At 47.4% G+C, this 13365-nt stretch overlaps 1 protein-coding gene across 8 annotated transcripts in view; it reads right to left on the reverse strand.

Moving 5' to 3' along the window:
- Positions 1-2998: 2998 nt before the first annotated feature.
- Positions 2999-13365, reverse strand: part of LOC138522091 (uncharacterized) — a 300314-nt gene continuing 289947 nt past the window's right edge. For all 8 annotated transcript variants that reach the window (XR_011283237.1, XR_011283236.1, XM_069635343.1 and 5 more), the window contains 2 exons: positions 12928-12971; positions 2999-3641 (listed from right to left, as the gene is read on the reverse strand). Coding sequence is in view for 6 of the 8 variants with exons in the window: in XM_069635343.1 (XP_069491444.1) it covers positions 3576-3641; positions 12928-12971 (110 nt within the window). In the remaining 2 variants the exon portion in view is untranslated. The remainder of the gene's footprint in view (positions 3642-12927; positions 12972-13365) is intronic.

Below are 13365 nucleotides of genomic sequence, written 5' to 3' on the forward strand. Positions count from 1 at the left end.
GCACAAACCAGAAGACGGTAAGGGCAACCGAGCATTGAGACGCAAAGTGACAGGGTCCTCTGGCGCACAAGTAACTGCACCTGGAGTAGCTGCAGCAACTAGACCGTGGCTCTGCGTTCTGCACAGGTTTGAGCCGGCCATCTCGGGAGGAAAAATGGCCGCCGTCCATAGCGCATTACGACGAGTCAAATCTTAGAGGTATCAGTTACCACTGGTCTCTGTATCAATGGATCATTTATGAAAGGGTAAAGAGTTCATTAAACTTGATTTCAGAGGGGCATGCAATTTGGTAAGAATCCAGGAGGGTGGTGAATGAAGACACCATTTAACACCAGATATGGCTACTTTGATTATATGTGATGTCATTTGGCTCATGCCGTGCCCGTTACCATCCAGCATCCATTTACTGACATCATTCAGAACTCACTGGGCACATTGGGATGACATTGTTCGAACTTACTAGGCACATTGGGGCGACATCTTGACATTGGGGTTATTTTCACCATCACATTGAAACAAAGTACAGCAGGTACCGGTAAGACTTCGGGAGCACAGTTTGTCTCTCTCACGAGGAGATAGAGGAGCTACAACCGATGCCTTATTATTTTACAGGGCATCTGGCGTCAAGGACCATGTACAATGCATGATCGGGGGATGCTGGGGCTTAAAGCAGAATTGTGTTGTTGCTTTGAGGGGCAGTAGGTGTTGGCATGGACAGACCACACACATCTGGCTGGGATTTCTGAGGCACAGGAAGTGTGCCAGATGCCCATATGGATTTTGTTTGTCCATATTTCAATTTGTGGTGGCATGCAGGCATTATAAGGAATAGCAGAAGCAGGAGTCGATAAACCATCAATAGAACCCACTATATTGCCAGGTAGCTTAAGGGTTTCAGTGCTGTTAAAATAGAACAATCTGCGAGCACCCTAAGAAAGAGAATTGCAAACTACTGAGAGGCCCTGCACATAGGAGAGTCTTTTCATGTGAATTCAAGCAATTATTTTTGCTAAGGACAAAGTCAAAAGCACTGCTATTGCAGTTCTGTCATGATAACCGGCTGGCAGGGTGTCCAAGCATGGAAAACCTGCAGTTCTGTCATGATAACCTGCTGGCAGGGTGTCCAAGCATGAGAAAACCTGCAGTTCTGTCATGATAACCTGCTGGCAGGGTGTCCAAGCATGAGAAAACCTGCAGTTCTGTCATGATAACCTGCTGGCAGGGTGTCCAAGCATGAGAAAACCTGCAGTTCTGTCATGATAACCTGCTGGCAGGGTGTCCAAGCATGAGAAAACCTGCAGTTCTGTCATGATAACCTGCTGGCAGGGTGTCCAAGCATGAGAAAACCTGCAGTTCTGTCATGATAACCTGCTGGCAGGGTGTCCAAGCATGAGAAAACCTGCAGTTCTGTCATGATAACCAGCTGGCAGGGTGTCCAAGCATGGAAAACCTGCAGTTCTGTCATGATAACCTGCTGGCAGGGTGTCCAAGCATGGAAAACCTGCAGTTCTGTCATGATAACCGGCTGGCAGGGTGTCCAAGCATGAGAAAACCTGCAGTTCTGTCATGATAACCTGCTGGCAGGGTGTCCAAGCATGGAAAACCTGCAGTTCTGTCATGATAACCTGCTGGCAGGGTGTCCAAGCATGGAAAACCTGCAGTTCTGTCATGATAACCTGCTGGCAGGGTGTCCAAGCATAGAACACCTGCAGTTCTGTCATGATAACCTGCTGGCAGGGTGTCCAAGCATGAGAAAACCTGCAGTTCTGTCATGATAACCTGCTGGCAGGGTGTCCAAGCATGAGAAAACCTGCAGTTCTGTCATGATAACCCGCTGGCAGGGTGTCCAAGCATGGAAAACCTGCAGTTCTGTCATAACCACCTGCTGGCAGGGTGTCCAAGCATGAGAAAACCTGCAGTTCTGTCATGATAACCCACTGGCAGGGTGCCCAAGCATGAGAAAACTGCTAGTTTTCACAACAGGCGCCTTTTAGTGGGCAGAGACGAGGAGCTGTAACAGTTTATGCAAGGTCACGTGTGGGGTGTGCACGAGCGAAATTAGTAGGGTGAACACATCGGGCAAGTTGCCTCCATTACCCATATCATGGCAAAGGATATACATTGAGTTTGTGGTTGAAATACCATAGAGAGAAGGTTCAACAGGCTATTGGTAGTAGTGTATTCACCCAATGGCTCATTTTCAAATATTAAACAACCAACAGCACCTGCACTGGCGAGAATGTTCACAGAAGACTGCACACATTACCCGAAACATGCATGCAAATATTACCCGAAACCGGCATACATTACCCAAAACCTGCATGCATGCATGCATTACCAGAAACCTGCATGCATGCATTACCAGAAACCTGCATGCATGCATTACCAGAAAACTTTGTAACAGATGGAGGTTCCAGTTCATTTGAAGTGGTCTTTGAAACTCTGGATGGAGAAAGAGGGACTGTGAATCCCAATCTAGAGCAGTGTTTATAGCATCACGCGACCCAGTCTCAAGAAGATTGGTCTCAACAGATCCCATTAGCAGAATTCACATAAAATATTCTGATACATAGCGCAACTACATTTCCACCCCCCCACCCCCAAACTAACGGCTTCACCCCCAGATGTCCCTGACACAGTGAGGTCACAAGCAGTTCAAACAGCCAGGTTACATGTTCCGGAGTTGGAGAGACACTACATGAAACAAGTCTACCTTTTAGAAAAGTAAAGTGAAGTTGCAAGAGATTTGCAGACTGGAGAAGGAACATGGCTGTGTCTTCCTTGGCCAATTGCAGATTCGTCACTATTTAGAGTCTCCACATATTGTAAGCAGAATATAAAATGTCAATAGTTCTTGGTTCTCATACTTGCACAAGGTACCCGGAGTGTAAATGTGACCATTTATTTGGGATCTGTGGTGTGAACAGGTAAAACCAGCCGACTAGCCAGAAGTAAACCGCACACTGAAGGCCTCATGAAGCAAGACACAGACAACAAATTCAACGTTCAAAACAAACGGATTTATTAAAGTAAATGTCAGGGTGATAGAAGGCCTACCTTGCCCGATTCCCCACCTGAACGTAACTAAGGAAAGTCTGAGTCAAAGAGTTTCACTTAAAAGTCTGTGTGTCCAAAACCTATCCTTGCCCTCACAGCTGAAGCTAAACCACGTCTAGGGATGTCAATAATGAAAGAAATGGCGATCAACGTAAAGTTCTGAGCTTATTCCAGCCCTTAGCTTCCTTTTCAGCTCCCCTTCCCCGAGTACAAGAAAGTTCCAAAATTCTCAAGATTAGCTTTCTCCAGTTCAGCAGAGCAAAGTAACAGGTGCATGTGTTTGGGGTTTTGTATTGTGCATGGGTGTGGGCATGGCTATGGGGTTTGTGGACCACCTTCTCCCCGCCAGGTCTGCACACGCAGTATAACAATTCAAAGTGCTACCATCTTCTTGAAGGAAAAATCCCAAAGGTTTCAAAATAGGGTTTGGGGCAGGAGGTTCCACAGGTCTGTTACTTTGCCCCGGAAGCAGGTCAGCATCATCTTCCTCGTGGGGGAAGGCCAGGAGGCATGCCTCCTCAGAGGGCATACATTTCTCTTCTGATAAACAGCAAAAGCAACAGCAGCGGCAGAGGAATCAACAGCTGAAATGACACAAAGTGGGTAATTACCTTAGGAGCCGAGTAACAGCAGCAAGACCCTGAAATACACAGAAGAGATGTGATGGCCAGTGGCAGGAGTGTGTGGAGGAGGCAGGCGTGTGGGTTTACGTGGCATCTTCATTGTCTGCACCCCTCACTAGCCTGCTCCCCACCATATACTATAAAGATCATGTACACACTGCGGGTGCCGCTAGCTAGTACCGCTCTCTGCACACACTTACACTGTCCCACCTCTGCAGCTCTCCCACACCACCCTCCAGCAACCTCAACCAACTTCACAGTCAGGGTAGACCCTAAGGGGACAAAACAAAGCAGGATACTGACACCTGGACCTCCCTTCTAGATGCACATGCCCACCAGCCCCCCCGCCCCCATAAGCTCTCCCAGCACACAGAGCCTGGGTGCTTACGTCTGCATACATCAACACAACAGCAAACCACCTACACTGTTATTTCTGCTCAGAAGAATCAAACCAGTGTTTTTGTACATTCAAGTGCCAAGGTACCCATTAATGTGGCAGAGGTGTGCTGTGTAAAACCCAATAACATAGCACTCTACACACCATGGCTGCTACCTTGACACAATGACCGAAAGCATCAGCAATGCTGCATAATGAAGCAACAGGTGTGAAGCTACTTACCTGCAACTCCTTTACAGCATCCAAAAAGGTGGACCATTCCCAGGTAACCCAAAATGGAAGCGTGCGGAGGGCGGGGGCAGGGAGGTCTGTGTGCGTGCCACCAGGCATCTGTAGATCACAGTCTAGAAAGAATATGAGCATTGACCGTAGTCTGACAACCGGACACAGACCAAAAACCCTGGCACAGAACCAGGACAGAGTTGCCCGAGAATCTTTAATAATCTATCATCCTAGAGGTCTGCTGGTGCTTTCTGTACAGGTGCTGATGCCTTCAGGGTGAGGGTCTCTGGAAACATCCACTGCAACAGCTCTGGGACTTTCTATTGCACTCTGGGATTCATCACCCTTCACTCTGGCGTTACAGCAGGGTTTCAGAATGAGCCTCATCTGGAGGTCCTCTTCCTTCACCTGGCGTTACAGCAGGGCTTCAGAATGATCCTCATCTGGAGACCCTCTTCCTTCACCCTGGCATTACAGCAGGGCTTCAGAATGATCCTCATCTGGAGGTCCTCTTCCTTCACCCTGGCGTTACAGCAGGGCTTCAGAATGATCCTCATCTGGAGACCCTCTTCCTTCACCCTGGCATTACAGCAGGGCTTCATAATGGCCCTCACCTGGAGGTGCTCTTCCTTCACCTGGCATTACAGCAGGGCTTCAGAATGTTCCTCATCTAGAGGTCCTCTTCCTTCACCCTGGCGTTACAGCAGGATTTCAGAATGATCCTCATCTGGAGGTTATCTTCCTTCACCCTGGCATTACAGCAGGGCTTCATAATGACCCTCATCTGGAGGTCCTCTTCCTTCACCTGGCGTTACAGCAGGGCTTCAGAATGATCCTCATCTGGAGGTCCTCTTCCTTCACCTGGAATTACAGCAGGGCTTCAGAATGATCCTAGTCTGGGATTCCTCTTCCTTCACCCTGGCATTACAGCAGGGCTTCAGAATGATCCTCATCTGGGGGTCCTCTTCCTTCACCCTGGCGTTACAGCAGGATTTCAGAATGATCCTCATCTGGAGGTTATCTTCCTTCACCCTGGCATTACAGCAGGGCTTCATAATGACCCTCATCTGGAGGTCCTCTTCCTTCACCTGGCGTTACAGCAGGGCTTCAGAATGATCCTCATCTGGAGGTCCTCTTCCTTCACCTGGAATTACAGCAGGGCTTCAGAATGATCCTAGTCTGGGATTCCTCTTCCTTCACCCTGGCATTACAGCAGGGCTTCAGAATGATCCTCATCTGGGGGTCCTCTTCCTTCACGCTGGCGTTACAGCAGGGCCTCAGAATGATCCTCATCTGGAGGTCATCTTCCTTCTCCCTGGCGTTACAGGAGGGCTTCAGAATAATCCCCTTCTTGGGGTCCTCTTTCTTCACCTGGCGTTACAGCAGGGCTTCAGAATGATCCTCACCAGGAGGTCCTCTTCCTTCACCCTGGCGTTACAGTAGGATTTCAGAATGATCCTCATCTGGAGGTTATCTTCCTTCACCCTGGCATTACAGCAGGGCTTCATAATGACCCTCATCTGGAGGTCCTCTTCCTTCACCTGGAATTACAGCAGGGCTTCAGAATGATCCTAGTCTGGGATTCCTCTTCCTTCACCCTGGCATTACAGCAGGGCCTCAGAATGATCCTCATCTGGGGGTCCTCTTCCTTCACGCTGGCGTTACAGCAGGGCCTCAGAATGATCCTCATCTGGAGGTCCTCTTCCTTCTCCCTGGCGTTACAGGAGGGCTTCAGAATAATCCCCTTCTTGGGGTCCTCTTTCTTCACCCTGGCGTTACAGCAGGGCTTCAGAATTATCCTCATGTGGAGGTCCTCTTCCTTCTCCCTGGCGTTACAGCAGGGCTTCAGAATGATCCTCGTCTGGAGATCCTCTTCAGATCGAAGGCTCAGCCATCCTTTTGATCGGCCAGAAAATTGAAACTGCACCTACTGTCCTTCTTGCAAAGTCGGGACCTTTCTGTGCCCAAAACATTGTCCACAAGCCAGCATCTCACGGACTCTTCCATTCTTTTCTAAGGACAAAAAGGGGGAAAAATTAAACCTTTACTTACCAACTAACTAAACCTTCTCCCCAGCCTCAGAGAATGTTCCAGAGAGGAGAAAATGCAGTTGCGGGCAACGCTCTTCCCATCTAGGTAGCAAAGAGGCCAAAAAAGCAGCCAGTTATGGGGATTTGGGCAGCTATTGCAGGAGGACTTTTGCAATCTTTCCAAAGGAGCAGTTGTGGAGATCGAGGAAGTCGGGCCAAAGACGACCTTTGGTGAAACGGGGAGGAGGATTCCTATTTCTACCCTCCCTCCCAAAGAACAATTATCCAAGATTTAGCACCTGGAGGGTCCAGCCAGTAGCATTACCCGGTGTGGTTGGTAGTGGGACTTTTTAGAGATGTCCGGGATGTTATTGTTATTGTTATTTTGCACTTATATAGCGCCTTATATACCATTGGTATGGTCTGAAGGCGCTGGTAGGTTGAACGCCCTTGGGAACCGAAGTTCAAGTCAGTAGAGAGAGTGGGGAGGGTCAAACGGCGCGTGTGCGCACCGGGTATGTGTGCAGCTGGTGCGTTATTCGTGAAATAGCTGCTTCTTAGCGGTAGGTGTGGTGGTTGATATCAGGGGTATGTGTTAGTTCTGGCAGGATTTATCCAGACCAACTGTGGCTGCGTTAGGCCTGAGGAGAACGCCTGGCTGGGGGGTGTGTAACCAGCGGTGTTTACTTAGAGTGATGGGGAGTGAGCGAGAAGTGTTGGTATGAGAACAGTTATACCGAATGGTGTCATAGTATCTCTGTGTTCTATTTGAGTGGTGATGTAGAGGAGAGAGTAAGCGTGGGGTGCGATATGGTGGGTTTACATGCTCTTCCAAACGTTCCCTGCATTCCAGACCATACTGGAACCAGCCACACTTCTAAATACACATAGGCTATTGGGTACACTTCTTAATGCAACTTTTCCCAGAGAGGCTATTGGGTACACTTCTAAATACATAGAGGCTATTGGGCACAACTTCTAAATGCAACTTTTTTCAGAGAGGCTATCTCATGTGTGATGAGAAGGAGAGAGTGGACTCGAAGATGACCCCCATATTTATTGCCTCAGGTGAGGGCGCAGGGCCAAGGGAGGCCGGCCAGTGGGAAAGAGGGAAGGTGGGAGCAGGGGTCCGATGAGGACAATCTTGTGGACAGACAGTCAGGTATGAGTGAGGAGGAGGAAGAGGCCGAGGGTAGCCTGAAGGAGAGCTGCTGGTCATCTTTGTAACACTGAAAGTTGGCGGTGAAGGTGGCTATCATACGGGCCGGGGGGGGGGGGGGGGTCCCCATGTAGCCATTGAAAAACCAGGGGCTAGGTTAGATCCATGGGGGACACTGCATGTAGAGAGAGTGATAGGCGAGAGAAAGGACCCCAATTCCACCTGGGATGGGTGGTCAGAGAGAAAGAAGGTTAGCCACGCCAGGGCTGGATCAGTGATGCCCAGGGTGTCACAGAGACGTGCGATCAGGGTCTTGTGGTTCACTGTATCGAAGGCAGAGGAGACATTGAGTAAGATGAGGACAGAGAGAGATGGAATCAAGATTTGAGAGCAGATCTTCACGGGTGTTCAGAAGAGCTGTTTCCGTGTCTTTGTATGCTCTAAAGCCAGATTGGTGGTCATGGAAGCAACCAACAGATTCAGTGTGGAGGGTAAGCTGAGAAATAGCCAACTTATCGAGGAGTTTGCACAGGAAAGAAGTGATAAAGGTTGGGCGATAGTTTGCCGGAATGGAAGGGTCAGCAGAAGGTTTTTTGAGTAGAAGGTGCACAAGAGAGTGCTTAAGAGCAGTAGGGAAATCTCCAGTGGCGAAGGAGAGATTGCAGAGGTTGGCCAAGGCTGGAGCCAGAGAGTCAAAGTTGTTTAGGGGCTTTCTCATCACAAAACCCTGATGGTTTAGAGCATCCCATTTTGTACATCAGCCGAAAGAGTTTCCCTGTGGAAAATAATGATTCAGTCATCGAGCTGGAGGCATAAGCTATCAAGCACTATTTGCTAGGCCGTAAGTTCAGATCGATTATAGACCATTCCCTGTTAGTTTGGATAAGTCCACGGAAGGAATCCAACCCAAGGGTCATGCAGTGGTTCCTAGACCTACAACCTTATTTCACAGTGGAACACAGGAAGGGTCGAGATCAAGGCAATGTCAACTTCCTCTACCGTTATCCATGTGAAAACCCTAGGTCCAGCCCGCATTAGGGGAAGGGTATGTGAGAAACCTGAGGGCATCCTCCCATCTACTCCCATTGGATCTTCCTCTCAGGGGGCCAGGATCTTCCTCTTAGGTGTGCCAGGATCTTCCTCTCAGGGGGCCAGAAAAAGGCCATCGCTTTTGGATCCTGATCCTGGGGGTGGATATGCGAGGAAGGATCACCTGGGTGAAGGGACCTTGGGGTGTGGGGAGAGGCTGTCTGCGGGTGAGACATCGCCTTTTTTCTATGAGAATGAATCCTACCCTCCCCCTTCCTTCATAGGGTTTTGGCAGTCCCTATCTCTTCCACACACACTATGACCCTCAATCATATACCTTTAAGACTGGGAAGAGGAGTCTAGGAGCAATGCACACTTCTGGTCAGTTTCACCACTGTGGTGCTGAGACGAGGAAAATGCCTATGGAGGATCAGGCATGTCCAGTTAATTGGTGTAATGAGGGCCAGGCAAACTACTCACACCTGCAACCTATTGCAAGGCTACAGGTGCTCAGGAAAGCAGGGATAACCTTCCTGGAGAAAGGTCCCAGCTGTGTGGCGAGGAGCAGGACCGGCAGAGAGGACGTTGTGTGTTGCCAGTGGAAGAATACTCGTACGGGGAGTGGTGGGAGGGGGGAATCTTGGACCGTTCATGTTTGAGAATGAATGTAAAGCTTATAAAAATGGGGGTTTGGAACCCGAATGAAGAAATCATGAACAAGTTAAGTATTTGGGGAAAATACATATATAGCGCTCTTTCCCCATTTGTATGGCCTCCATGCGCTTTGTGGTTGGAACGCTCAGCGACCGTAGTCAATGTGATGGACGTTCTAAGAGTTTAAGATTAAGAAATGCTTGTGTGCATTTTCGCCGGCTTAGGACTTAGGTGGAGGGCTAGGCTCCACTAAGCAACCCAAAGGGCAGGCACGTGGGTGGGCGATGTTGGTGATTGTGATAAACTGCTATTGTTGAACATTCGATGTGTGCCCAGCAATACTGAATTTTCTTTTTGTTGGTAGTCGCTGTATGCTAGTTGCAGAGGTGTTGAGGTACGTCAGATGTTTCAGTGTGGGCATCTATGTGCGCTGCTAGACCGGATAGGCATAGCTGCATTCTAGGGTGCATGTGTGTTTGGCCGTGCCTGCGGCTTGTGTCCAGAGACATGCTTAAAAGGTATACGTATGCTTTGATGTAGTTTGGCTGCAGCGTCCTTTGTCCACTGTGGACGGCGTGTTCTCATTATTCGCAATCTCACTGGTGCGAACGTCTGAGCATTGATGGTGGGTGAGGTTTATTGCAGTGTGCCACAGCGAATGCTATTGGCCTCACTGGTGTATTTGACCGGTAGGGGTGGTGTTGCGCGTGGGGGAGATAGTTTGTCAGTTGAGCCAATGCAGTTGTTGTTTGTGTTGTAATTGGAGGAGATGTAAGGTTTATTGTGGAGTGCCTCAGCGAATGCTGCTGGCTTTCATGCAGTATAGAATTTATAGGCTGGGAGTGTTGTTGTGCATGGGGCAACAGTTTGTCTAGGTGAGCCGCTGCGAATGCTGCTGGCATCAGTTCTGTGATTGGTGTATAGGGATGTTGGGTTCAGCAGTGAGTGTTTGTTTGATTTATTTGTACAGCGTGACCTGTAATGGGTGGACTTTGTGGTCCAACAACTGCACCGAGACTGAGTAACTCAACAAGAGAAGCCCAAAGGCTGTTTGAATTGAAACGAGTCAAAGGAATAGAAAGTCAAGCTGACAATATCGGTGACAGATCAAGAGACTTGAAAACTGTGTTGAGCCTCAAGAAGGGAACCTTCCCCCACCCCCACCCCGAGATATCCTGGAATTGGGTTACACTTGAGCAAGGGAACCCCAAGTCCCTTTTGTGGAACTATCTGAACTTGGGGAAGGGAAGCTGAAACCAGCCTGAGCTGGAAGAAGCTCAGAACTTTAATTTGAACACAGTTTCTTTTGGTGCTGCACTGCCTCCCAGTTGTGAGGGCAAGAATAGGTTTTGGACACAGACTTTTAAGTTGAACTTACTGACACAGACTAGCGTTTCCTTAGTTTCTTTAGGTAGGGAAATCCCACCTTAGCATAGGGCAAGTAAAGCCTTGATTCATTCTGACATTAAGTCCTTTTCGATAAGAAAGTGAATATGTTGTTTGTGTCTTGCTTCATGATGCCTCCACAGTACCCATTGCATTATGGGGTACCTTTGTGAATCTATATGGATGTGTGCTAGGGCAGCCGTGTATCCATGAAGAAACCTTTAATGGAAGTCTCCTCAGAAGACTGATGCAAGTTCGCATCCAGTGTCCAGTTCTTTCATCTCCAGGCCAAGAATCCAGGGACTGGTCCTGTGCTGCTGCATCTTGAAGGCATCCACTCCAAAGTTCTTCTTTTCTCCAAAGGTATTGTGTGGGCTTGGGTAATACTTACCTTAGGTCTGGTGTGCATCCTGTGAGGCCGAGTGGGTGATTTGTGTGGTTGGGAGTTTGCCCATACCACTTGCCCAGGCCTAATGCTGTAATGCATATAGGGAGACTTCTCTGAAGTCCCTGAACACCAACTAACTCTAAAAGTGAATACTTACTTGTTTAAGAAGATTTCCTATGGCACTTTGACTTTTCTGCCACTGAAACCTATACAGCTGGCTCCTAAACCAATAGGGTCCCTCTTCCTCCTCTGAGAGAACTCATGCAATAGACCAGGGAAGGACGGGATAAGGAAAGGCGTCTGTCTTGAAGAGTATAACATGTGTACATGTACTTACTTGCTGAAAGAATTAGTGTGGTAATGATCTCTGAAAGAAGAAGTTACAAAGTGTTCTTAAGTCATACTTACCTTTGTGTTGCAGTCTACCCTCTAAAAGGTATACAAGTTACTGTACTTTGAGTGGCGTTTCCCCCTTCTGAAAAGTAATGTGTTGGTACTGTTTTATCGTTGCTTGACTGAATGAGTGCAAACGCTTACCAATAGGGTTTACCTGCCTTGAATAACATTGTGTTCTTCTTAAGTGTCCCATAGGGCGTTACTTTACCGGATCTGCTTTACACAGACCTACCACAGTCCTTGGGTTAATACTGGTCTGGAGTTGCTTGAAGCCCCTCAAGTATATGGTTCCTTAATTATCTTGAACAGCTGCTGCTCTTCTAAACTTGTAACACTGGGTTATACCTCCCCTGAATCTGCTTAGAGATTTCCAAAATAGTCATAAGGTCCATTACTTACCTTGACATCCATGGCGTCTTCGTAAAGTGTAATTAGGTTCGACTTTCCTTGAATTGCTCAGTGCATTCAGAAATAGTTATTGTATGTTAATACTTGTCATTGAGTAGCTTAACCCCTTAAGTGCCATGGATGGGTATGCTTGTCATTTTTGTTTAGACTTGATTAAAGCTCAGCAGTTACGCGGTTAAGGCCTCTCCAGAATGTATACGAGTTGTTTTAATAACTCTGAACAGAGTTCTAAAAAGTAATGTTGCAAGGAGTATACTTGGTTTAAGTGATTTCTTAACGGAGTGTCACTGCATGACTGACAGGGTCTACTACCCTTGAAGTACCGACTGTATTCTCAAAGTATATCCATCCTGGTGTTACTACCCAGGAATAGCCGATTGCATTCTGAACGTGTAATAGGTTTGACTCACCATGAACTGCTGAGTGCTATTCTTAATGAGGTTATACTTTGGGTTGTATCCCTTAAATATTATATGAAGTTGTTTTTTATAATTGTGTTTATAATATGTTATAGTACTTCCCCAAGATTTATCTGGGCCTACTTGTATTTAATAAACCCTTTATGTGTTACAATACATAGCGTTTCTATGGACCATATGTATGCAACAATTTCTTTGTTGCAAGCTACAGCCCTCTCTCCCTCCTAAAATAAGCCTGGCTGCTCCTTCTACGCTACCAAATACTCAGGTGGTACAGCCTTATATTAAGAGTGGAGTCTTGTACTGTCTAAGATGTATAGTTTTATAAAGCCTTTAGTTGGACTTTAGAAACACTGTCCTAACAGAAAACCTTATGGAGCCATTTCAAGTGATTCGAACATTCATAATGTTTGGGGGCTTAACAAATACCTCAGCAACCAACTTTTTAAAATTCAGGTCTGCACGTGGCAGTGTCAGAATAAAAAGGTTTGTTTTGACAACATGACATAACTAAAGTATGTAGGGTGCTTGGAGAGGCCTCACTCTGAAGGCGGGTGGGCAGGTCCGTAGCTTAGTCCTTTGGTGCATGACTAGAATGTAGTGACGTGGAGGAGGGTTTACCATCAGGGAAGTCCACGCACTCGTATAAGGACATTTCCTTTTAACAAACAGACGGAGCTGCACCCTTGCAAGTGTCAATTTCCACAATCCTTTATTCTTACAATTGCTCAAAGATAGTTTACTGAAGTTTACGCTCACCTTCAGTGCACTCAGGTCGATGGATTTCACAGCGAGAGATTGCTCTGGAAAGGAGGAAATAAGAAAGTTAAAGAGATACACTGCAGCTGAGGCGACCATGCTGCTCCAGTTACAGGCCCACTCTAGCCACTGCACTTACGCCCTTTACCCAACTCTTCACAGACAACACCCAATCTTCTTTTCTTTTCCTGAACTCTCCTCTGATAGATCAAAATTTTAAACTGTCTCTCTGCCATTAAATATTGGATGGCTTTCCACTCTCTGATGTTAAACTCTACTAAAACAGAGGTGCTCTTCTTCCCTGCCAAAAGCTCTCTCACATCTCTTCCTCTGCCCATCCAGTTCCCACCTGACACTCTCCCCTTCTGTTCTTCAGTTAGAAATCTCCATTTTCTATGACCCTTCTCACAACTCCTCTACTATCATCTCCAAACATCT

The sequence above is a fragment of the Ambystoma mexicanum genome, chromosome 13 (assembly GCF_040938575.1).
Source record: "Ambystoma mexicanum isolate Mex_15411 chromosome 13, UKY_AmexF1_1, whole genome shotgun sequence".
In the NCBI taxonomy this organism is placed as follows: domain Eukaryota; kingdom Metazoa; phylum Chordata; class Amphibia; order Caudata; family Ambystomatidae; genus Ambystoma; species Ambystoma mexicanum.